We start from the raw sequence: 26,827 nt of genomic DNA on the forward strand, positions 1-26,827 counted from the left end.
CAGTCTGGGTAACGTTAGAAATGTAAAGAAGATAATTATAAGAGTAGAAATATTGTAAATATTGTAAGAATTGTTCAGGTAAGGCTAACATTTTACTAGAGGAGTCGCTATATTTGGCGGCTGCAGAGTATTGGCCACTGAGTAAGGTGTATTCTATTATCAATTTGGGAGAGTTTAGCAATGAAAACAATTTTTAAAGTTCTTATGCATTTGTTTGGAAATATGCCAGATACTGAGCTAGGGGCCAGGCATTGAAAATGATACAGATCCCTCTGCTCATATTTTAGTGGTGCTTTGGTCTGAAGAAATGACTTTATGCACCTAACTGATTTTGGAAAAAACAATTTTATTGTAACCGTCAGTTTGCTTTTAGAAGCCCTTTTCATATTCTACAAAGCCTTAGTGTATTGTTGCTTTTTGATTTTCAAAGCATTTAATTATATAGTAGGTTGATACTTGGCTTGTCACAACCACCCTGACAGGTGTAGGGATCTTTATTCCTGTTTCACAGGTGAGGGAATTAAGATTCAGCTATTTAGATGGGATTATCTGGTTTTCTAATTTGTCTGAGATAGTATTGGTTTATGCCTTTTATTCCTAGAGTAATTATTAGTAGTACTGCCTTTTACTTTCAGAACTGTCCCATCTTAAACTGTATTGTTAGCCTGAGTTTAAAGAACTTCTTCAAGGAATTGGAGAACCCAGCTCTTGAACTCAGATCTTTGTTAATCAAATCAACTCTTCTTACAACAAAAAAGGGGGCAGAGTTTTATTGATCAGCATGTTACTGGGCGTAAGAAAAGGGAGAGTTACTGAGGTACAATGGATAGTCAGTAAAGCCAAAGGGCCATGTTCCTGGGGTGGAGGCTTTTGAGGATCCTGTGGTTCCCAGTGTGAGAACTCCAAAGTAGCAGGCTTAGGTGGATAGCAGGGGTCTAATATACAATTGAATACACAGCTTAATGTTAGAGTCTGTAAACAAGTCAGGATGGCACCTGGCATTTTGCCAGAGAAATGTTAGTGTCTATAAACAAGTCTGGATGGCGCCTGGCAAAATGCCAGAGGGAGTGGTTTGTGAAGTAACTCCAGTGAGCCATTAAGTGTGGAGATTCCTTATTGGTTGACTGATGTATCTAGTTTATGCTAATTAAGATAAGCAGTGTGGAATGTATAAATACCTCTGTTGTCTTACAATAAAGGGCTTCCACTCCTGCTGTATCAATGTACACAAGTTGCTCGTGTCCCTGTCCATCGCGCCCCCCCCCCCCTTATTTTGCTGAAGCCAGACTGTGGCAGCTTAACATAACCATTATCATCTCAATGGCTTGCTGGCGTCACCTCTCAACCACTTCTGGCAAACTCAGCAATGGCTCTCAGCAGAGGTGCATTATACTATTTTTACTGCTTCTATATATGTTTAAAATTTTTCATAACAAGGGAGAACATTTGGGAGGAAAAAATGGTTATGTATTGAATGTTAGTTTTGAAATGGAAACTCAAATAGGCAGTTGTATATATGAATTTGGAGTTCACTGCTGGAAATGGTCTAAGCCATAAAGAGAGGAAGAGGGCCTGGGACTCAGCATTGGCTATATCAGTAATTTGAGGCCACAGAAAATAGCAAGGACCAGCAAAGGTGATGGAGGAGGGGGAAGCCAGGCAGGAGGGAAATCAGCAGTGTTGTTGAAGCCAGGACAGTGTTTTAAGAAAGGAGTGCTCAGCTCTGCTAAGTTCTGCTGGAAGGTCATCACCTGATTTGCCAGAATGGGGAGTGAGTGGTCAGAATGACTGGCCTTAGTACGCTGTTGAGAGTGAGAGCATGGCTGGTTTGCATTGGAGAGAGAATGGGAGGTAAGAAGGTGGAGACAGAAACATATATAACTCTTGAAGGGTTTTGATGAATGGGAGCAGAGAAATGGGGTGATAGCTAGGTGAAAGACTTGTTTTTCTTTGTTAGGTTTTGAGAAGCAGCTAAACAAGTTCCCAGATTCAGATCTTTGCTGCTCACTGGCTCTAGGACCTCAGTTTGTGCCTCTGTAAAGTGGGGATAATAAGAGCTTCCTTCCAGAGTTGTTGTGAAAATTGAATATGTGAAGTGCCTGGCACATAGTAGCTTTCATCTCTACGTGTTTCCTGCTGCTGTTGATGTCTGAGATGGGAGATGCTAGAGCTTACTTGTAGTCTAGGGGAGAGCCAAGAGGGCGATGCAGAAGAGTGGCTGGTTGCTGGAGTGAAGGTTCAGGAAGGCAGAGATGAGGCGAGGCCAGGTGGATAGGTTAGCCTCTGGAGAGAAGTAAGACTGTTTACCCTTCATGCTAGGGCACAATGTTGACTAACATAAGCACTTAAGAACTACAACATGATGGAGAATTTTGTGGTCTTTGTGAGTAAGTCACTTGAGTAAAATTGCCTTTTAATCAGGGTCCTACGAATCAGATTGGTATTCTGCCACCATTTAAATAATGTCTGTTCTCAATAATTAGTTTCCCTCAATTCTGAAATTTTCTGAACTCCAACTTTGTTTTAAGTTTCTAAATATTTAAGCTAGAAAACAGCTAAACAGGAGTGAACAGGGGAAGGCATAGGTTTCCAAAGACCTGTTTCCTGTACAGAGACTTTTGCATGAGCAGTAACATCAAAATATCCTCCATAAAACCAACTTTTTAAAAAATAAATGTGATGGAATTTCCTTTTAGATGCTGACTTGGTCAGAGCATTAAAAATGTGTAACAGTGAAAGTTGGCAAATGTGTTGTTATTTTATTGAACAGTAGAAGAGTCTAAATGTTATTTTATGGAAAACTTCATTTCCTGCCATGTGTTTTAACTTAGGACATGGCTAGTTGAGGTTTTAGTTGTGAAATCCTTCCATCCATTAAGTATAAGCAAATACCAATGTTAAAACAGTTTCTCCATTATATTTTACTTATTCAATAGAAGCAAAAGGGTGGTGTATAACAAGAGCCACAATTACAGATCCTAATTGTATGAACTAACTTCAGAAAGAATATGTGGCCTTTGAAAAGATTTCATTAATGTTTTTAATCCTCAGTTTTAGAAATACTTTTGTGTGTGTAAAAAAAAAAAAAAAAAAAAAAAAATATATATATATATATATATATATATATATATATATATATTTGTATTAAACAAAATACAGTTGTAAGAGGGAGACATGTCTTAAGATCATGAATTGTGCAAGGCATTTTGTATTTCAATCATGACAGTGTGGAGTAGAAATTAAAATGGAGGGGGACCAGGTCAGAGAGGCAGGAGTGACCTAAAGAGTTCACTGTCATCTAGCCCAGGCAAGGAACATGTTTCAGGATGGAAAGTACTAGATTCAGAGAGATCAGGGAGGGTTGGAACTGAGACTGAACATTATGCTTTTGCAGGAAAACCTTGACTAACCTGGGAGGAAGTTGCAAGAAAACAGAAGCCTGATTACCTGTGGTTAAGAAACATCAAAGAAAAGGGAAGTTTCTGTAGGGTGAAGAACTAATCGTCTCAGTAGAGGAAGGAATGGAAGACAAGATTTCTAAAATACCTTAAAGACAGTATGGCGTATAAGTTTGCACTTGCAAAATAATTGATAGGATGTAAGTGTGGTACAAGCCCACCACACTGCACAGTTGTCATCCAAGAGAGTGGTCCCCTTGGAATGTGCAGTGGCACATATATTAATAAAGCATAATATATAACAAAAGCAAATATTCACACATTATCATTAGAATACTTAACACTGCCCACCTGCATTAAGTACTTATTATCAGGGCTTTTGCATGTATTATCTCATTTAGTCCTCACAGTAACACTGTGAGGCATAGGTGTTACTATAAGCTGCTCAGAGTCGCACAGCTACTAAGTGGTGGCACCAGGATTAAATACCAAGCAGTGTAACTACAGAGTTCCTTCTGTTAAGAGTCATATTCTGCTGCTGCTTTTGTTGCTGAATGCTTAGGACAAGCCAGTGGCATTTGATATCATGTCTGATGAAACAAGAAGGTACTAGAGAGAGGGAAATTGAATGTGATGGAAAGGACTGATGTTTGCTGATAGAGCAGTATTTCAGAGGGGTAGGTGGGACTAGGTTTAGGAGTGCTAGTAGAGGGGCAGTCATGGAAAATCAAATCACCATGACTTGGTCTCCAAGTGACAAGGAAAAAAGGATCATCAATGATACAGAAAAAGAGAGGCAAGGAATTTTTCAGGAGAAAGAAAGAAGATATTTTAGGAGATATTTAGAGGTGGCAAGAGAGATGACCATCCAACATGAGAATTGTCAAGTGGATTTTTTAAAATGACTTCCCACTGATGGTTTGATAGACCTGGTAGACCTATTGTAGAAAAGGGCCAAAATGAACTAGAATTAGGGTGGGAGGTTCATTGACCTTGATGGTTTTCCAGAGCAACCTTTGATGGAACTGTGAAGGTTGCCTTCTAAGGAGGAGATTGCATTTGGTCAACTGCTGCTGTTTTGATTTGCTGCCACAAGTGGAGTTGAACCCAAGTAGGAGGTTGAAGAAAGAGTCTTATTGTCTTCCTTTCTCTTTTGAAGATATTGCATGTTTAGAGGAGGAAGAGAAAAAAGAAACACAAAATGGAATGAAGAATGAGCAAATAGAGATATTTTGAAGTTGAGGGTTGCATAGTTCTTGAACTGATCAGTTTTAACTAGATTCTAGAAACCAGAACTCGAGCTAATTGCAGGGAAGGGTTCTTTCTGTTGCACTTGTTGTCTTTAAGGTCTCGAATTGTGTATATTTTGTAAAATATAATATATAAATTAGAAGAACTAAACAAAAAAACATGGGTATAGACCCAGTTTTTCTATTAAGGTTTAACACACAGTTACTCTGTAAAATTGCTTAGAAAAGGGGAGAGTGTTTAGTGCTTGCCTTTAATTTCTGAAATTAGTTCATCTTGGACTCTACACATTGCAGAGCAACAGTGGGCCTCATTTTGTGCAGTTGTAATGGAGCATTTAGAGGTTAGGCAGGGTTGCTTATGGGTTCTGATCCCCAGTGCTCTTCGTGCATGGCATGTGACATATACTCATTAGACAAATGCTGGTTAAACAACCACACTAAAAGATGATTTTTTTTTTGGTAGGTAGAATAAGATTAATATTATAGTATGTCTTTCAAAAAGAAGTTATTTAAGATTTATTCACTTGATGGCAGACAAACCCAAAGCAAAGTATACTTTACCTGGTTGAATGATTTTCGAAAGCAGTATCTTTGTAGATTTCAAAAAAAATCTTAGTTCTCAGAAAGCCCCTGGTTGCCCATTAGGCTGCGTACACGCTAATCTAAGCCACAATTTATCTCTGGCCCTAGGTGGTGGCAGCAGCTAAGGTGTGTGGAGCTGCCAGTGAGTCGCCTTCAGTGAAGAGCCTCCGCTTGCTTGTTGCAGATAAAGACTTTTCCTTTAAAGCTGGCCAGTGGTAAGTGGCTTTTCTTTTTTTCAAGGGTGTATATTTAAGAAGGTGTCATCAGATTGAAGGGATTATCTTTTCAACTTCTGTGGCTAGCTGTTCCCATTCCCACAGAGGAATTCTAGGCTATTTCTGTTCATGGTGTGCCTTTTCTGGTATGGAGAATCTGATTCTTTTCTTAGCTTGAGCCCACTTCAGTTTTGACCCTGTGGCCCTGTCTCTCAATCATATAATGGAAACCGCTTTGAGTTTTCCAGTTTCAAACAAAGAAGCTAGTTCTAGTCCATGGAATTGACAGCTCTGAGTATTATGTTCTCAGGAATGCATCCTAATAGAATACATTGCAGTCATCTAATCTGCTTGAGTTTTGTGTTGCTGGGGATTTGTACATTTCTAAAAGTCTTTTTTTAATGTCTCATACAGAGTTGACCAAGCAGTCTGAAAAGAATAACCAGTTATGTCATAGAACTAACCATCCTCTGGACTGAATTCCTGTGTTACTCATACCTTGCCTGGGTTAAGTTTAAATATTTTGCTTAATTTACTCACAGGATTCCCCAGTCAGGCCCAGCTCACACACAAATCTTAAGTCTGTTCCATTTCACTCTGAGGACTAATCAGTATGCTGACAAGCTAGCAGGCCAGCTGTCCCACTGTTCCTTGGAATGGCCTCACTGAGCTGCAATTCAAGTTGAATTGTAAATAAAGCAACTTGTATTTCCCTAGGAAAGGTGTGTTTGGGTGTGTGTGTGTCCTTTATTTAAATAAAGCATTCATTTCTAAATGAGTTTTCTGGTATGTCAATCTCCATAGTATTTCTTAGGAGTCACTTGACTAATTTTGGCAGTCCATCTGGAGATGTGGTTTTGTTAGGAGGAGGATGTGTGATAATAGCAAGTGTGATAATAGCAAGAGTTAGCAGTCTTGTGTTAATAGTTTGCCTTTGAATTTAGAACTAGAAAACAAGATGCTGATTGCAATAATTTGCGCTTGTGAAGCAATTTACTGCAATCTTTGCACATGTTCGTTGATACATATTAAATCCATTTTGGCAGTTTTGGGGGTGGGCAACATATTTACCCTTCAAAAATGGTTTAGCAGTTATTACGTTGAAAAGTGAAAACTTTAATTGTAATGATCTGTTTTTCCATATTTCCTTTCTGTGAAAGTGTTTGTGTCCTGTGCACAGCATTGTCTCCATGCCTTCAACTCTGAATTATTCCAAGACTCCGACTCCGACTCCAGTCTCCTGGGTAGAAAAAGCCTGAGCCTTGGTTATAATACTCCACCATGGTGTGCCTGCAAGTGCATTAGCTCTTGCAGACTGCAGTTCTCTGATAAGAAAAATGTCATCATTCCCTAGCCATATATATAGAAATGGGGTCCCATTGTGATTCCAAAGAGAAAATTATTCAGGGTCAGTATTCCATTTCAATGAATGGATTTGGTCACTGACATTAGAACTGGTTTTAGTGTGTGCCTCAGACTTTTGCTTCAGAAGTCACATAGGGGATGGTGATCACTGGTTGATTGGCAGTGACCCTTTTCCTCCCAGCTATGGGTCTAGCCTTCAACCCCTCCCCTTTTAAAAGACTGCACCCTTACTGTTGATTTATTATATATCTGGGGTTATGAATTCTTTTTGGTATTTGACTTTATAATTACACAATGGCCATTTTGCATAGATTGGTGTTGTCCACCTGTTCTTTGCTGTTGTTAGGATTGGTTTGTGTTCTAGGTTTTCTTAGATGAACAGGTTAGTAGTAACCTCCACGTGGCATTTTGGAGAAGGCAAGGATTAGTGAGAGGTTGCCTCCCAGCCAGTGATGATCAGAGTGGAGAGCTGCTTGAGGTGAAGAGAGGATTGCTGTTGGGCTTATCTCTGGGATGAGAGATTGACCCACGTCTCTGAATTTTTGAATGACAGCCCCTGACACCTGCCAAACTCTCAGAATGAGGTTCCAGGAGTAACTGTAAATAAATAAATGTTGTCCATGACCAATTTGAGCTCTGGCTACACATCCCCATGTAGATTCCTTCAGCACATAGCAGAGAGAAGTCGAAGGGGGCTTTTCCTGCACTGTGTTCTAGCAAGTTAACCCAGAGAGAGGCCAAAAGGAGAAACCAACTCACAAACATCTTTCCTATGATCAGGGCTATAACTCTTGGACTCCACTTACCAGTAGGTTGACAGCTTGCTTATTAGCAAGTACCTTCTTGGTGAGTCCTGCTCTTGACCTTGTCATTGCTCCTCCCTATTTGTGGAAAGATTGACACTCCCTCTCAGAGCTGAAGTGTGGCACTAACAGTCATCATGCAAGATCTTGATTGCCCTTTTCCACTTGCTGCCTTCTTCAATGGCTGCACTGCTGAGGATGGGATTCATCCCCAGAGGGTGGCATCATGGCCTCATGTTCTGGAGACTGCCCAGTTCATATTGAAGACTGCTAGGTCTGATGTAGGCCTTTTCCATATTTCTCTGGGCTTTGGTTTTCACATCTTTAAATAGGGAGCAATAGTTTTCCTGTTTGGGATACTAAGTGTTTTTGCACAGTGGCTAATGTTAATTTCATTAGTTTGGTATTATTTTTTGTTAGTATGCTGGTCAGCTCATCATCACTGTAACTAAAATACCTGATAAGAACAACAGTTTCAAAGGTTTCAATCCATGGTCAGCAGCTCTGTTGCTCTGGGCTCGAGGTGAAGCAGAACGTTGTGGTGGAAAGGCATGGCTGAGGAAAGCTGCTCAGTTTATGAAAGCCAGGAAGCAAATAGAGCAAGAGGGAGAGTGACTGAGACTGTGACTGTTCACACTAGGAGCCAGGGACAAAGTATAATCCCAAAGGGTACACTCCCAATGTCAGTTCCTCCAGCAATGTCCTGTCTGCCTATAGTTACAGCACAATAATCCATTCAGATTATCAATCCATCAGATGAATTAATTCACCATTGAGGTTATAGCTCTCCTAATCATTCCACCTTTGAACATTTCCGCACTGCCAAACATGAGCTTTTTGAACGACATGTTATATTCAAACCATAATAATTAGTATTTCACCCAGTCAGCTAGATTATCTGTGCTGGTGAAACCCAGGGGTCAGATTCCAGTTCTTAGTTCCTTGGCCAGTTCTCCTGCAGGGAAGATGTTGGTTCTGCCTACAGAACTGCAGGCCAAGTCAGAGGGTGAATGAGTGCACACTGCCACGTGACGTCACTGATGGTGCTATTAGTGATCAGTCCATTCTGGGCTGTCTAAAGGAGGATGCCCAAGAGGAAGCAAGGCCAAAGCATTTTTGCAACAAAAAGACTTTTAGTTCTGATATAAATTTCTTTGCTAGAAAGCAACTTTGGGGCCTACTACCCCACCCTTGAGTAGGGTCACTGTGTTGTTGACAGCATACAAACTATACAACTGGATGCAGCAGTGCTGAATTTCACACAACTACACAAAGAAAGTGCATTCCCTGGCTCTTTATCTAGCCTCTGTCCTCTGTTGACGTGTTCTAAGACTCAGTTTAAGTGGCTTCTTCTCTCAATTCCTTCACTCCTGGTGGTATTGACTACCCCTTCTCTAATCTCTCCCTACCTTAATATTTTATCAAAGCCTACTTACTTGTATTTTTGTGATTTCTTTCCCATTAGAATGAATTTGTTGAGGGAAGGAACCAAGATACCTTTAGTTTCTGTACCTCCCATTGCAGTGCTGTCTGTGGTAGGTAGGTGGGTGAGGAGCTCTGAGTGCTGTAGCAGAGGACTAGAGTTTGGGATCTCATAAATATCATCATTTGACTATGGTTGGCATGCCCTGTGTGCTGAGCAATGGGATCACCTCTGTGGATAGGACTTAGCTGCCTGCTTTGTCAAAGTTGGACACAAATGTGTTGCTTTACTACACACCTGGATCCCTTTTCTCAGTTCTGCTTACACATAGTAGATGCCTCTGCTCATGTTCCTAGATTGATTAATCCTACAAAGGGTGTTTTTTAAAGGTTTGTGTTTAAAGTTTAATTCTTTCATGGACAGGTGTTTTATGAAACATGTAATGTGCATGTTTTCTTAAATACATTGATATGGGACTTCTAATATAATTTGAATTTTTGTACCTTTTAATTTAGGAGTTGTTTTCTTCTCCCAAAGTAGCTTTCCAAAGGTGAAAGGGTTCAATTACTAAAAGTAATCTAAGGAAAAGGAATTTATCACCATCGAGCACCAGAGGGTGCTGTAGTTCAGGAGATGAAGCAGCAAAAGTAGCTGTTTGTTTTTTATTCGTATATGTGGGTATAGTATAGTCACTATGTACCTCCTCTCGGATAACATACAGCACACAATAACAAATGGGAACTATAATGTTTACAGTTTTTATATTGCCCAAAATGAAAGGAAGTTAAAGTATTCACAGAGAAAAGTCAAGTGAAAATAGGTAGAAGTAGGTGAGATGGCTCTTCCTGGAGCACTTCCAATCTAGAGCCCTTTTTAGGTGATGGGGTGGGAGGAGGGTACTGGGGATTGAACCCAGCAGTGCTTTACCATTGAGCCACATCCCCTGCTTTTTTTATTTTTTAAAGACAGGGTCTCGCCAAGTTGCTTAGGGCTTCACTAAGTTGCTGAGGCTGGCTTTGAATTTGTGAGCCTTCTGCCTCAGCCTCCTGAGCCACTGGGATTACAGACGTGCACCACTGTGCCAGAATAGAACTGTTTCTCCCCCCGCCCCCAAACTATCAGAAATGAGCAGATGTCTAAGGCTGTAGACTAGAGTAAAATATATTTTAAGGTCATAGACCAAACTGATAGAAAGCCTCTTGTGCTTTTCACATAAGTTGTGTGTAAGAAAACAATTGGAAATGGGATACTTTCTGTTCTTGATGGCAGAGAAATACCTAGAATGGGTGTTAAATCTTCCTAGACATGGGGTTGAGAATTTTTCTTGGTGCTGGGTTCTAATACATTTTTCTGTCCTTTTTACAAGATTTGTTGCATTTCCTATAATCTGCACCAAAAAGGGTTTCTGTGGCATAGAATTATTGGAAGCTCAAAACTCCTAAGAGTTCTAGGCTGTAAGATGTGGTTAGAAGAAAAGGAGAAACAAGCCATGACACAAAGCCATGTCAGCCTATTTAAGTTTGGCAAATACCAGCAAAAGTGTTTTTGTGCTTCCTTCCTTTTTGTACTTCTTTAAAAAGCATTTTTTGAGATAAGTGAATTTTATACATTAAATTTTATGTAAAGAGTACAGTTTACTGGATTTTAGTATATTCACAATTGTTTATCAGCCTAATCAAATTTTAGTACATTTTCATTATCTCACAAAGAAACCCAGTACCAATTGCCATTCATTCCCCATATCCTGCCCCCTTAGATAACTATGGATCTACTTTCTGTCTCACCGGACACTGATATAAATGGAATCTTAGATTATGTGATTTTTTTTTTTTTGGGGGGGTGGGAGGTGTCCTGGGGATTAAACTCGGGGTCACACGACCACTGAGCCACATCTCCAGCCCTATTTTGTATTTTATTTAGAGATAGGGTTTAACTGAGTTGCTTAGCGCCTTGCTTTTGCTGAGGTTGCCTTTGAACTTTTGATCCTCCTGCCTCAACCTCCCAGGCTGCTGGCATGGGAGGCATGCGCCACTGTGCCTGGCAGATTATGTGATCTTTTTGTGACTCCTTTGCCTGGCTTCTTTCACTTAACATGATTTCACGGTTCAACTATGTTGTAGCATATAGCAGTACTTCATTTCATTGTATGAATATATTTTATTTTGTTTATCCATTCATCAGTTAATCAACACTTAGATTGTTTCCATTTGGGGGCTATTGTGGATAATGCTGCTGTGGCATTGGTGTACAAGTTTCTAAGTGGACATATATTTCCCTTTCTCTTTAGTGTAAACCTGAGTGAAATTGTCAGTCCATATGGTAACTTTTAACATTTTCACGCACTGCCAAAATGTTTCCTAAAGGCTATGCCATTTGACATTCCTACTAGCATTGTATAAGGGTTCCGATTTCTCTAAACTCTCACTGAAACTTGCTGTTTTCTGTCCTTTGGATTATGGCTATCCTATTTTATATGAAGTGGTAGATCATTGTGGATTTGATTTACATTTTCCTAATGACTAATGATGTTTAACATCATTTCATGTGCTTACTAGCATTTTTAATATTGTTTTTGAAGAAATGTTAGTAAAAACCCTTTGCTCATTTTAAAATTTGGGTTTTCTTTATTACTGAGTTAGGAGTTCCTTATATAATTTGAATACAGATCCCTTAATAGATGTATTATTAAATTTTTTTCACATTCTGTGGGTCGTCTTTTAACTTTCTTGATCATATTTGTAGCACAAAGTTGTTAACTTTTATGAAGTCTGATTTCTCTATTTGGATTTACCCTTGTGGTTTGGTGTCATATCTAGGAAACTAATGCTGTGAAATCTACTCCTGGATTTTCTTCTAGGAGTTTGATTTTGGCTCTTATATTTAAGTCTGTGCTCCATTTTTATGTGTGTATGAGACAGGTGTACCTACATCATTTTATTTTTTGCATATAGATATTCAGTTGTCCCAGTACCATTTGCTGAATAAACTATTCTTTTTTCCATTGACTTATCTTGGCACCTTTGTCAAAAATGAATTGACTGGCAGGTGCAATGGCTCATACCTATAATCCCAGCGGCTTGGGAGGCTAAGGCAGGAGGATCGAAAGTTCAAAGCCAGCCTCAGCAAGAGTGAGGCACTAGGCAACTCAGTGAGACCCTGTCTCTAAACAAAGTACAAAATAGGGCTGGGGATGTGGCTCAGTGATTGAGTGCCCTTGAGTTCAGTCCCTAGTACCCCCAAAAACAAAAAAACCAACCAAACCATAAACTTAAGAGTTTATTTCTGGATTCTTAATTCTTTTCTATTGATCTTCATATCTGGTACTGGTTACACCAACCAGTACCACCATGTCTTCATTACTCTAACTTTGTGGTAACTTTTAAAATCATGAGATCTGAGTCATTTAAATTTATCCTTTTCCGGGATTGTTTTAATGATTCTGGGTTCTTGAATTTTCATTTGAATTTTTTTAAATTGTCAGTTTCAGCAAAGAAACCAGGTGGAGGCTTGGTAAGGTTATTGCATTGAATCTGTAGATAAATTTGAGATGTATTGCCATCTTAGCAATATTAAATCTTCTAATCCATGAACATGGAATAGCTTTCCATTTATTTAAATCTTTAATTTTTTCAACATTTTATAGTTTTCAAGTCTTTGTTAAATTTATTAACAATTATTTTGTTTTTTTAAATGCTATTACAAATGGAATTTTTTATATATTTCACATTTAGATAGTTCACTGCTAGTATATGGAAATGTTTTTTTTTATATACTGAAATACTGCAACCTAATTTGCAGTTGTTTAATAATTATATCTTTTTAGTGAATTCTTTTGGATTTTCTATGTATGAGATGACGCCCTCTGTAATTCCTCCTCTCCAATCTGAATGTCTCATATTTTCTTTTCTTGCTTACTTTGGCTAGAACCTCTAGTGCAGTATTGAGTAGAAATGGTAGGAGTAAATAAATATCCTTGTTTTGTTCCTGTAGGGAGGAAATTTTCAGCCTTTCATAATTAAATATAAGGTTAGCCATGGGTGTTTTGTAGATGACCTTTTTAAGTTTGAGGAAGTTCTCATTTATTCTTGGTATCTTGAGTGTTTTTATTGTGAAAGAGTGTTGCATTTTTATCACATGCCTTTCCTGTATCTAGTAAGATAATCATGTGGAGTTTGTACCTTATTCTACTAAGTAGTATTGCATTGATTGTTTTCAAATATTAAACCAACCTTGTATTCATGGGATTTTTAAAAAAAAGGGTTTTTTTGTTGTTTTTGTTTTATTCAGAAGGGATATTGGTCTGTAGTTTTATTTCAGTACCTTTGATTAGTGTCAGGGTAATACTAGTAGCTTCACAGAATGTATTGGAAAGTATTCTATTTTTGGAAGAGTTTGTGAAAGGTTAGTATTCTTTAAATGTTTGGAATTCACCAGTAATGTCATCTGGACCCGATCTTTTCTTTGTGGAAGTTTTAAAATTACTGATTTAGTCCTTTGACCTCTTATGGATCTGTTTGGGTTTTCTGTTTTTCTTGATTTATATTTGGTAGTTGTGTCTATTTAGGAATATGAGCTTTTCATCTAAGTTAACTATCTTTGATATACAGTTGTTTATATAGTTTCTTTATGTTCCTTTTTATTTTTGTAAGATTGATAACAGCCACTCTTTTTATTGTTAATTTTAGTAGTTTATCTTTTTAACTAAACTTTTGTCAATTTCATTTATTTTGTTTGTTTTTAAAATTGCTTCAACAGTAATCATTTATCTGCCTTTTCTTTTAGGATTGATTTCTTTATTCCAGGAGTCGCTGTAGTTGGCGGGTTTTCAATATGCTCCAGTCCTAGACTGCTAGAGCAAGAGAGAATGATAGAATTGGCAGTGAAATATACAAACCACCCGCCTGCTCTCTGGATTCACAATAAGGTAAGCAACTGCTTTTTTAAAAATTGGAAATATGGGCATCTCTGGCTTCCACAAATTTGGGTTCAGCTCTCTTGATCTACCTAAAAACCCTAGTGTTGAGTATAAAGGGTACATGTTCACACATAGTTTTCTAGAAAAGGTAAAGATAAGTATGACTCAGAAAGCCTGGGATTTGGAGATAATTTGTTTTTACCAAAAAATATTTGGTGGAATACTATTGTAGATTTAAAATATTTTGTTTTTGATAATTGACCGTTTGTTGTGTAAATGGTAAATCTGTAAATTAGATTGTTTTACTATAATTATCCTAAATAAAGGAAATTAAATTATCATTTTATCCAGTATTTGGAGGAAAACTGCCTCTGTAGTTTTCACAGTATTACATAATACTGTGGTGCCTAGAGATGAGCACAAATCCATGGTGCTCTCCATTTTAGCCTCTTGAGAGCTCTTCACAGGGTTCTGAGAGGCAATCCAAATTTAACTGCATACTTCTTAAACACATACTTTACCACAGGGCTCAACACAAGTCCTATGTAAGCTGCCTGTCATTACTAGAACTCTGATAGCAAAGTCTGAACTCAGAATAGGTCACTTACTTAGTTTTTGCCCTTGTTTCCATCATTGCCATCCTCTTCTTGATTAGAGTGTGCCTTCTATATTTACCAACTACCTCCATCCCATTCTGGGCATTTAAAAAAAAAAATCTCTTTTATCTAAAAGAAATGTATGATTCAAATATGATTTCAAAAAATCTGTACTGTCCCTTTATTTTCATGGAAATCATTGAGCATCAACAACGGAAAATAGAAAACAAAATTATAAACCTTATTTTCAGCAGAACCTGGAACATACTCCAGTATATATTTTTTTAAAGGTTTTAGAGAATTGTATTTATGTAGGAGCCACATGAGACTAAGTAGAGGAAAAAGGTCAATAGTAGCAGATTCCACAGTTTACCAACAAAAATACATGTGTTGGTGGTAGGACATCTCTCTTATCTGTAAAAGTGTGGAAACAAGGTTGACTTCCTTGACTGCAGAAGTCCCACCTGGCTGCAACATGGTTTGTTTAGGAGAGAGGGCATACAAAGAATCATATTGACCAGTCATATTTGTAGGAAGTAATATGCCTTTGTAGGGGCTCAAGGAAGCTGCTGTGCTGTGAAAACTAGTTAGCTTAGGACACTGTCATGGCCCATCCCCCAATACAGAACCCTCTTGGAGAGAGTTGGTTTTCCAGAGAGCACAGTTTATCTCAATTTCATGAAAGAAATCAAAGAAGACATGAGTAAATATTCATGAATTAGATTGATCATAAGTTATTCCTCCTTAAATTGACTTATAATTTATTATAACATAGATTTATTATGTTGTGCTCATTTCTATATTTACCAACAAACAACCTCCATCCCATTCTGGGCATTTTTTATGATACAAATATGGCTTCAAAAAATCTGTACTGTCCCTTTATTTTCATGGACATCATTGAGCATCAACAACGGAAAACAGAAAACAAAACTGTAAACCTTATTTTCAGCAGAACCTGGAACATACTCCAGTATATTTTTTTAAAGGCTTTAGAGAATTGTGTTTATGTAGCAGCCACATTTTAGTCAAAATCTTAACAGGAGTTTTTGTAGATATAAACAAATGATCTTAAAATATATATGGAATGTAAAAAGAATAGCTTAAACAGTTTTGGAAAAGGAGCATAAGAAATGGAAATCACATTACTCAAATTTAAGACTAAAAGTAAAGCATCAGTAATCAAAATAGTGTGGTACTGGTGAAAAGATAGACACAGATCAGAAATAAGACCATTTGTTTGACGAAAGTGCTAAAGAAACAGTGGAGAAAGGATACCTTTTAAACAAATAGTGCTGGAATAATTTTACATCTATATACAAAGCAAAAAGTTTGACCTAAACCTTATACTTGAAATTTAAAATTAACTCAAAGTTAGTTGTTGATCTAAATGTAAAACATGATCTTATGAAAGTTCTAGAAGAAACAGAAAATACTGGGAACTTGAGGACAGGCAGAGGTCTTAAGACATGACACTGAAAGCAAGATTCATAAAAGAAAATAATATATAGGACTTAATCAAAATTGAAACTTTTCTTGCAAAAGACTTGACAGAATTTTTAAAATAACCTACATATAGACTGGGAGAAAATACTTGCAAATCAGATACCCAACAAAGGACTTGAACAAGGAACAATAATTTTTTGAAATGGGCAAAGGATTGGATAGACACTTCACTGGAAAGGATATAAAGATGTAGAAAGATATTAATATCCTACATGTCCATTGTATTTGTTCAGGATGGTCCCCAGGTGCTTGCTTCCCTTGGCATTTCTACTGTAAATATATCCTTCACATTTTTATCCTTTCATCTTCTGAGTCTCCTTTGGTATGGCCTTAGCTGCCTCATTCCTTTTTTAGAATTATCTGTAGATTTTTCAACCCATTACTGCCTATCAGCTGCTCTGAGTCTCTAAAATATCCATTGGGATGAGACCGACAAGAGGTCCACATGCCTCTTGTCAGATTCCAAGTGAGCATTGCCATCCTGGTTCCTAGTGCTCTGAACCTGTGAATGTGTACTCACCCAATACACGCACACACTCTGCCCTGCAGTTGCTCTTGGTGCCCATGTGACCTGACCTGGTGCTGGTCCACAGCTCTCTGCTAGGTTTCATGCCTCATTGGCATTTCAATGAGGGAACTTATTCTTAGAGGCTGTAGAAAATTTCAAAGTGGCATTGCCTGAGTGCACCTCCTAATTGTGGTGCCTGTTCTCTGCCCAGTGGGAGTTGCAAACAGCCTTTATGAAGTCAGATTTTCTTTGGAACCATTTTCAGGTGGCTATTTTCCTCCTGAGGATTTTGTCTTATTAAGCTATTAAGAGTGGACAATGGAGGCACGTGAATGTCTGGGTGGCAGCAAGCTGGTCTGTTGAGACATGGATAAAGTGCCATAAATGTCTTCCTTTATTTTATTGGCTTTGGCTCAAGCTCTTGGCAGGGTAAGGGGTTCTGGATAGCTATTGTGTACTGGGCTGCAGTTACTGTGGAAAGGTTTTTTTATTTCACAAGTACAAAATCTATACTCAAATTTGATACATTTCTAAGTAATTGAAGGTAACTTCCTTTTAATTACATGTTATGCTATGCGGTGTCTTGAGTCTTGTGTTCTTGCTATCCTGGCAGTTTTTATTGATCAGGAAAAGACAAAGATGGCTTTTGATTCTTTCCAGATGGTAGCAAATTAGAAGATAGATCTATTGAATATTATTTTTGTCACAAAAAAAAAAAAAACAGGTTTCTTGGGTATTATCCTTCCCTGGGGTATATTTTCTTGGCCGTTCTGAGGTTGAACATACATTAGTTTCTAAAAACAATGAGCTAACAGCTTTCTTTGTTGTCACTGCTAAGCACCTTGAAGATGGCCATTGGGGGGGGGAAAAAAAAAACAATGTCTCCCAAATATACACATCTCTTATAGAGAGATGTGTATGGGAAGGTAAGAGAGATGGAGGATGTAGGAACATGAAATCCACTGTCATCATTAGGCAGAGTTTCTTGTATTTTAGGTTCTATTTTCAAGACTTGAAGGAGCATTTTACTTTGGTAGCCAGTACAACCATTCCTAGATTGTTATTCCTAACCAGTGCTCTCTTGCTGCTAATTTCTTTTGTCAAAATGAAAACTCATTCATGTAACAATTTCCTGCATATTTAAAATAGTTAAATTAAGATATTCCCCCCCAGAGATTTTCATTCATTTAACAGTTCTTTACAAAAATGACCTATTTTATGAATTAAAATAATTTTCATTTTTCTTATATTTTTTCTCTAAGTTTAACTCATTTTTAAGAGCCTCAAGTTAAATTCCTGTCCAAAAGTACTTACTACTCACCTGCCTTGTGAGGTGCCAAAGTATGAATGCCAAAGATTTGGTACTCAAAAGTTGTGAGTGTGTAATTACTTAAGGAGAGAGTTCACTTACCAAGAACATGTAATGGGACAAACCTATGCTCTTAATACAGATTTCTTTATTCCTGGCTTCTGTATTTTAGTAGTGGAAGAAGGAATCAGGCTCACCCGTTCTCTGTGACAGCCATAATAATGAAAACACTTTCTTTCATAGAGCCAGATACCAGCAGGGAGTTACCCCTACTGTGAGTCATTTCATGCCCACAACAGCCTGGAAGTGGACAGGGCAGGTGTAGCAAAGGCTCAGAAGTTAAAGGACTTGCTGGATTTTATTGAGCTGTATTAAAATTCATTCTTTTGACTCGGGTCAGTGTTTTTCTCCAAAATGAGGGTTTCTCAACCCTGTCAGATTCAATGCCTCCTTTATAGAACTATTATGAAATGAAATTCATAATTGAGACAAGCATACGTTTAAAAAATGTACTTACAAAGGAGAAGTAAAGAAAATGATCAAAGACTATGTATTTCATTATATAAATGCTTGGGCATATCTGAACTAGATATAGAATGGAGTGCTTCAATGGTTGTTTCTAAACATAGAACACCAAGAATACCCAGTCTACAAATGGTGATAACAGGAGTGTTGTGTGTGTGACAAAAGAACACATGTCACCACCAATGCATGTGATTTTCCAGCACAGTGAATATGTTTGATAAAGTTCTGAACACAACCAGGTACAATGTACATAGTGGTTACATTCTGGAAAATTCAGACCAAATAAAATCTTACAAATAAACTCAAAGACTTTTTTGTAATGAGTTAAAGTCTAATCTAAGACCATTACAAACCAGCTTCATCTATCTATGTAACTATGGGCCATTTAGAAGTCATTGTCAGGACAGTCCTGTGTGTTGCAGATAATGGTATGGTGGTCAGTCAACTCCTAAATAGCCCTGATTTGTATTATTTGGGGATTTCTGTGCTATAAATACATCAATGACTGATTTTATACTACCTACTGGCTCATAAAATTCCTGCAGATTTAACCATCAGTTTAATAGGTACTATTTCTAGGACTTCAGTAATTTTGTGGGATATCTAGCATCTCTGGCCTTTTCCCCTTAAATGCTGGTTGGGTTCCCTAAATCATTGTGACAACAAAAAGTCACAAGTTTCCAAAACACCCCATCAAGGGCAGTACTGCCCCTTTGAAAACCAATGTTAATCTCTGGTGACATTTCTGAATAAATGACCTCACCAAGTAGTAAGTGCTTTACCTGGGTGGCTGTATGTGAGATTCACTCCTGGTGTGACTTCTGGCTGCCTGTTTTGGATGCTCTGGAGAGAAGTGAACAGTGTTGAACAGTACTGCAGTGCTGGTCTAAGCCTGCACAGCCGATCTGCTGTACCCTGCCTGAGATCAGGAGGGAGACTCCAGTATATGCTTGTCAACACTGATGAGCCCAGAGCAGCCCGCATCATGACCCTTGTTCCATCAGGCCTCTCTCAGCCTTGATCAGAACAAAGGAATACCACTTAGAGATAAAAGGAGACCCATACTCCAGAGTTCTCTCCTGCTAGAGTTCATTACCACTTTTTTCAACTTACTTTTTCACCTGAGAAGTTAACAAATGGCAGAATCATTGAAGCAAGGCTGCTTTTCTCAGTTCTGAAGTGAGTGTGCAGTTTGAATCATGAAGGCTGGGCAGCAAATGGCCTGCATCATGGACAAGTGGAAGTAATTCACAGAGTCCTGGGACAACTGAGAGCAAGCTATTTTAAACATAGTCCTAAATAGTGATAAGAATGCAGAAGATAGACTCAGTGGGTTTTATTAAAGTAGAATTTTTTTGTTTAAGACTGGTACCATAAAGGACTAAAGGATCTTTCTCTTTTCTGCCCTAGTGTACACTTGACTCTGAAGTGGCTGTGAGAGTGGGTGGAGAGTTCTTCTTTGACCCTCAGCCCACAGATGCCCCTAGAAACCTCGTGTTGATTGCAGGAGGAGTTGGAATTAACCCCCTGCTTTCCATCCTGCGGTACTCAGCAGATCTCCACCGTGAGCGGGCAAACAAAGGAAGTGGATATGAGATAGGAACAATAAAACTATTCTACAGTGCAAAGAACACCAGCGAACTCCTGTTTAAGGTAAGGGGGGAGGGGGAGATGTATGTTTCATCATTTATTATAAGCAAACTTGTGTAGTGGTACTAAATGTCCACAAACATTTCTCCTCTAGGTTCTAATCTTTCTGCAAAGGTTCAAACAAAAGACTTTGCAAGGCTTAAACATGCTCAAATGAAAATTAACTCATCTTACCCAGGACAATTACTGTCGGTGTTGAGGAAGCTTTTAGTTAAGGAACAGGATAGGGTGGGGGGTTTGGTGGGATGGAATCTAGAGGTTAGGTGACAGGAAAGTCACATGGTACCACGAGTCCAGAAGAGTTGAGAGATCGACAGGTGGGCTCGTGTCACGGGAGTAGGTGAGACCTAGATTGTTTGAACCCAGCTGGGTAAATGAAACCCCATCAATTGCATCTGTTGAAACTAAGTACATTCCATGGAGAAGGCTTTCACTCACGAGTGCTTAGCAGCTGCAGAAGTGAACAAAAGAACAGAAACAGTTAAAAGACACAACTGTGGTCAGTGAAACTGCTGCTTAATTGCCAATGCTTGAGAAAAAGGAAAAAGAAAAAACTCCCGGAGAGTTGGTAATATGGTTGTTAGCATATTCAGATTTCAATTAAAGCCAAATAGCCCTCTGTACTCTGAATGCTCTGGCCTGCTCGACTGCAAACAATATCTCTCTAAGTAGAGCAAGAGTGACAGACGTGTGTAGAATGGGAGTTGTGGTTCGGCATCAGTGGTTGGGCCCATCTGCTTTGATTTTTTAAAAATTGTAGTGTGACCAAATATGTTTGCTATTCCAGAAAAATATCCTCGATTTAGTAAATGAATTTCCTGAGAAGATTGCATGCAGTTTGCATGTTACAAAACAGACTACACAAATCAGTGCAGAACTTAAGCCATATATCACGGGTGAGTGCCCTAAAGATATTTTGACTGTCTCCATGCAGTTTTTTGGTGGACGTGGCTGCCATTGGTTGGGCATAGATGCTTTATTGTTGGGAATTGCTGGCTGGAAATGTTACTACCAGGAGAATTGAGAGATGATTCATCATGGAAATAATAAGAAGATACTTAGTTGGATTTACTTATATACAGGCTTCCTATTACCCATGTTAAAATTTTATTTTTCACATTTTTTAAGAAGCCTTTGCATCATTGCTATACAGTTCATAAAAAAAGTTATATTCCATCCTTGGCTGAATGGATTCCATTTGCTATTAATGGTCATTTAAATTACTTGTCTCCCCTGTTTGGAAGGATTTTGATAAAAGTTTTAATTTACTTGCTGAAGACAGCTTTGCATCTCAACCAAAGACCAGTAAACTAATTGGCCTTCTTTGCAATGTGCTGTGATTAGCCTCCCCTAGGTTTAAGAAGCCTGGAGATGCACTGAGCTTGAGTTACATTAAATAAACACTTTGCTGAGTTGTGGTTGGTCTGTCCTCATTTCAGAATAAAAATAATGCCTGGCTTAATTTGGTGTTTATTCTGTTTTTTGGTAGAAGGAAGAATAACAGAGGAGGAGATAAAAGACCATATTTCAAAAGAGACTTTGTTTTATATTTGTGGCCCACCTCCAATGACAGACTTTTTCTCCAAGCAACTGGAAAACAACCATGTTCCCAAAGAACACATTTGCTTTGAGAAGTGGTGGTAGGGAGCCCGCAAAGGTACAAAAGAGAAAGAAGCAAGATCCATTCCAGAGAGTAAGAGAGATTATTTCATATCTTTTGTGGCAAGATGAATTTACCTTTACTTGAGTTGCCTCAATTTTGAACTAAGTGACGAGCTGGAGAGTAAAAGAAAAGCTGGCTAACAGACTTAAATTTCTTACAAAGGCTTCTTTGATCAAATTATTTTTGACTAAATTTTCTTTTATTAATAATTATTATCTCATGATATACCACAAATTGGTCAATATACATTTTCTTTTGCACATAGGGGAAAAGTCATGTGTACTTAAATTTAATTATGAAATTGTGGGGTTTTTCTTGTGAATTGTAGATTAAATTGTCAGCAATCCATATATCCTATGTTCAACGAATTTAGAATTTTAAATACATTCTTAATAATTTACTTTGAAAATTTATTTGTAATGCCTGTGTTAACTTTACCCATGGCCTACAGCCTTATTTGAACATCAGAACTTAGTTTGGAAATGGAAAATTGTTAGGAAAACTGCTTTAGGGTGTGGAACGTCTTGCATATTTGCCAATATCCTATATATCATGACCAGTTGTTGGTTTTTCCCTAGTAAAGTGCTTGCTGTCTTGGCTCTCTGCCTTACTGCTGTAGGAGGTGGCTTGATTGGGACAAAGGTGTGATTGGGACTGCTGTGTTTCATGTTCAATCTGCCTTTAGTGGTTGGCTGGCTGTGGGAATATGCCTAGGATTGGTTGGGGGATGGAGCCACTTACAAATTCTGCTCCTCTCTTTATTTTCTTGCTTTTTCAGGGTTGTATCTGGCACCAGCTAGTATAGAACATATACTGGTTGGATAATTGAGAGAGAAAGCAATGATATTTTAATTCCTTACTAAATCTGGGATTGGGGCAGTTCCTAGAGTAGATGGAAAGAATGGATACAGCTTTATTTCAAGACTGCTGTGTTGAAACTGCTAGAAAGCAGACTGTAATTCTTGTCTTTTTTTTTTTTTTTTTTTAGATTTTTAAAAACCCAAAAGAAGTCCCTGGGCTGCCTGAGGGCTGGCATTCTTTTTGTGACAGGCTGTCTTGGGCCCAAGGCTGTCTGCTTGGAGAACACTACAGGGTGCCTGGGAAGGAGGACAGACCAGTGCTAGAGACTCAGAAAGCCCATTTGAGATTTTTTCTTGAGCTGATGAGAGAAGACAAGTTGACCTTTCTTTGTTGCTGCAGGCCTCCCAGGGACTGCAGGGCTTGAACACATAATTGATGGCCCCTGAAGAGGGCTGGCATCACCACTGTAGCCTCTGTGCTATTTTGAGTTTCATCGGTTTCAAGCAGAGATTATTTGTCAATTTCAGTTAGGTGCTGCTTAGTGACTGGGGTTTGTTCTGAGAAGTGTGGTGTTAGGTAATTTCATCATTATGTGGCCATCAGGATGATACTTCACAAACTAAGATGGCTATGGCATCCATCGTTATATGGTGAAAGTGCAGGGTGACTCATTGTTCACCAAAATGTCATCATGTGCCTCTTGACTGTATTTGATCCCAGATTTGAATTCATTGGGAAGAAGAGAAGTGCTTTTGGCCTGATGGGCATATCAAAGTCCAAAGTCCTCTGCGTTTCAGAGGTGAGGGGAGTGTGAGAAGCTCTGGACTGCCACAGGGAGCCCTGACTTATCAGTTGTTTCCAAAGTGTCCTGCTTGAAGGCTGGGTTTGAGAGCTGAGTACTCAAGAGGCATAGGAGCACAGCATGATGATACTCAGTTGTGTGAGGTCTCCAGGGGTTGGTTGAGGGATGGAGTTCTGCCAACTGGTGAAGGTAGCTGGCAGGGGAGAGACCCCAAAGGTACAAGAGAAAGAGCCCTCCCAGGCCTCTGTATCAGGAGTGGAGGTACAGGCTAAGCATCCTCTGTGCAGCAGGGAATAAGAGCATGGGGGGTTTTGCTCCCTGCCTCTGTCCAGCCAGCACCATGCTGTGTGCCTGCTGTTGTCAGAGAGCAAGGGCCAGCTCTCCTGGAGATCCCAGCTCTGCCTGCCACCCTACTGTGGATTCACTGTCACCATCTGTGAGCTGCTGAGACAGGCCAAGTCTTGACCTTTGTTTGCCTGCAGTGTTATTCCTTTCGTCTCTGTCGTTCCAGCGTTCAGTGCTGAATATCGTTTTCTGCTCTGTTGGGCCAAGAATGTCCTGTTGCCCTTACCTGCCAGGCTAGTCCACTTGTCTTTGGTACTCCAAATGAGCAGACTACAGTCAGGGTGGCTTGGAATTTATAGTGTGGTGACTAAAGAGTATAGACTAGAGAGAGCCTTTGGGCCAGGCTGTCCAAGTTCAAATGTCAACTATTCTACCTGCTAGGTAGAGGATCTTGAGCAAGTCACTGAACTGCATTATGCTTCATTTAAAATTACATACTTGTAGCTACAGGTGAACGGGAAATATAACTACTGCCTCCCCCAGGACTGTTAAAGGATTAAATGTGATCACATATATATGCCAGCAGAACACTGCATGGGTATTTTTCACCATTAATTTGCTATTCCTTTTCCTATTCAGAAAGGATTTCAAGAGGCCTGATGGCTTAGTTAGTCCACTAATTTGTAACTATAATGTGGGTAGGGATCTGTCGTTTAGCACTATATGTGGCACACACTAGGTACTTTGTAAATATTTGTTACATAGGGATTGTACAAAGATGAGCTGAATTAAAGGATTTATTAAGGATCCTTTAGCCCTATGAGTTTGTGAAAATGTTTCTTTTAACAAGAAACTAGGTTAATATGAGATACATAAGTCTTTTTCAAATTTTATATGTTGGTATGATTACCAGTGTGCATTAGAAAAATGGAACAAATACTTGGCTTTCCTTCAGTAGTTTACCCTCACAGGGGCTTTCTACAAGGCAGGGTATATATCATCACCAACAAGATTTCTTTAGGTGGTTGCAGAGCCTAAAGATGTTTGCCGGGACCCTGATCCTGGTCAGTAGCTCCTACTAAAAATAAAAAGAAAAATGTGGAAAATTCCAAGTATATACCATAATCGAGGAGATAGTAGAGTGAATTCCCATGCATCCATTTCCCACTTCAGTGACATAAATTCTTCAATGTCTGTTTCTAATAGACAAAACTTAATGTAATCATAACTCAACACAAGTCACAATGATTCTCTTCTATAATCCTTCTGTGTTTTGTCCTCCCAGCCCCCACCAGCCCCATGGCCTCAAAAGTCCACAGTTGCACTCCGTTCCTATGGCAGGAAAGATGAGTTCTGACGAGAGACCACTAACTTGGCAACTGGAAAGTCTTGGTGATCTTTTTTTTTTCGTGGTGATCTTGATAATGTGGATGGTGGAAGTGAAAACTTAAGAGTGGATTTAGGAACATTTGGGAAGAAAGAAATTTTAATGAGTGAGCATTAATAATAATTTTGAGGGATTTTATTTTAAAGGAAGAAAGAAGATGGGACAGTAGCTGGAAAAGAGTCAAGAAAATACTATTTATTTTACTTATTGATTTTTTATTTCTAAGAACTTTTTTATTGGCACATAATAATTATACAGAATAGTGGGATTCATTGTGGCATATTCACACATGCATATGACATAAGTGAGCAGTTTCATTACCTCCCCTTAACCTCCACTCCTCCCTCTCCCCTCTTGTTCTCCTGTCTAGGCATTTTTGGGTGATTCCTTTTTCTTTTTTGTTCCAGAGCTTCCACATACGAGAGAAAGCATCCAATCCTGGTTTATTTCTCTTAATGTGATACTCATTCATTTTCCTGCAGATGACATAATTTCTTCTTCATGGCTGAACAAAACTGTATTATGTATATATACCACATTTTTACCCATTCAATAGACAGATACCTCGCCTGGTTCCATAACTTGGCTATCGTAAATTGTGCTGCCATAAACATGGGCATACATCTATCTATACAGTGTACTGACTTTAATTCCTTTGAGTAAATAGCAAGGAGTAGTAGAGCTGGATCATTTGGTAGTCGCGGTCTTGAGGAACCTCCATACTGAGTTCCATAGTGATTGTACTAATTTACAATCCCACCAACAGTGTATAAGTGTTCCATTTCACGACATCCTTGCTAACATTACTATTTGTACTCTTAATTATTGCCATTGTTACTAGAGACAAAATTTGTGTAGTTTTGATTTGCATTTCCCTGACTGCTAAAGATATTGAACACTTTTTCATATAATTGTTGTCTGTTCTTTTAAGAATTGTGTGTTTAGTTCATTTACCAATTTATTGATTGGGGTGTTTTTTTGGGGGGAGGGATGAGTTCTTTATATATTCTGGATATATTAGTTCTCTATCAGAAGAGTAGCTAATAGATTTTTTCCCCCAGCCTATAGGCTCTCTCTCCATGCTGTTAACTCAGTAAGTCCTAAATTTTTTGGACAATTTTTCAACAAAATTGATGCAGGTGTAAGTTGGCACATAGTTGGAAATCATAATCTAGAGTTTATCCTTTATTATCATTAAGAACAATAATGCAGATTGTCCTATAAATAGGACACTGGGACAGTATAGTGTGTGTATGTGTGTGTGTTTACATATTTATAGGATAGCCTATACACACACACACACACACACACACACACAGACGCTATCCTGTAAATAGGACATTGGGCAAATATTACATCCTTTCATTCATTACACAATATACAAAGAAGTGTCCCGTTCATGATGTGGAAGGAAGCAAAACACTTCAGAGGATTACAGTACATTTTTATAATGGGTGGTTTTGCACAACATGGCTTATTTTGATATTGTCATTGTTCTTGCTACTTGAGAATAATGCTTCTCATGTCAAATCTGACATCTGGGACAGTAATGGGTCTGGGAATATGACCTTTGATTCCTCCTGATGGTTTCTCCCTACCTTGCTTAAGGTAAGCAGATGTCTCTCTTTGAGATCGCTCTTGTCTTTGTTCACACATCTTGAATAATTCTTACATTTTCGATGAACATACCAATTATTTGACTGCACAAAGACCAGTACAAGTGTTTTACCTCTAATAGAAGTGGACTATTTGGAAACCAGTTGTGTTTGTCCACATCGCCATTGAAATAGTTATGAACCCACTACCTTTGGTTGACTTATATTGATTCACTTTTTTCCCCCCAT

At 38.5% G+C, this 26,827-nt stretch overlaps 1 protein-coding gene across 13 annotated transcripts in view; it reads left to right on the forward strand.

Moving 5' to 3' along the window:
* Positions 1 to 26,827, forward strand: part of Oxnad1 (oxidoreductase NAD binding domain containing 1) — a 64,367-nt gene that overhangs the window by 9,854 nt on the left and 27,686 nt on the right. For 8 of the 13 annotated variants that reach the window (XR_013090095.1, XR_013090097.1, XR_013090083.1 and 5 more), the window contains exons 5-9: positions 5,339 to 5,445; positions 13,819 to 13,960; positions 19,806 to 20,048; positions 20,833 to 20,941; positions 21,535 to 21,738. Coding sequence is in view for 6 of the 13 variants with exons in the window: in XM_076842305.1 (XP_076698420.1) it covers positions 5,339 to 5,445; positions 13,819 to 13,960; positions 19,806 to 20,048; positions 20,833 to 20,941; positions 21,535 to 21,689 (756 nt within the window). In the remaining 7 variants the exon portion in view is untranslated. Of the gene's footprint in view, positions 1 to 5,338; positions 5,446 to 13,818; positions 13,961 to 19,805; positions 20,049 to 20,832; positions 20,942 to 21,534; positions 22,118 to 22,696; positions 25,895 to 26,827 lie in introns of those variants that run through there. The other 5 variants (XR_013090110.1, XR_013090074.1, XM_076842218.1 and 2 more) reach the window with 3 other exon arrangements.

Source organism: Callospermophilus lateralis, chromosome 1, assembly GCF_048772815.1.
Source record: "Callospermophilus lateralis isolate mCalLat2 chromosome 1, mCalLat2.hap1, whole genome shotgun sequence".
NCBI lineage: Eukaryota > Metazoa > Chordata > Mammalia > Rodentia > Sciuridae > Callospermophilus > Callospermophilus lateralis.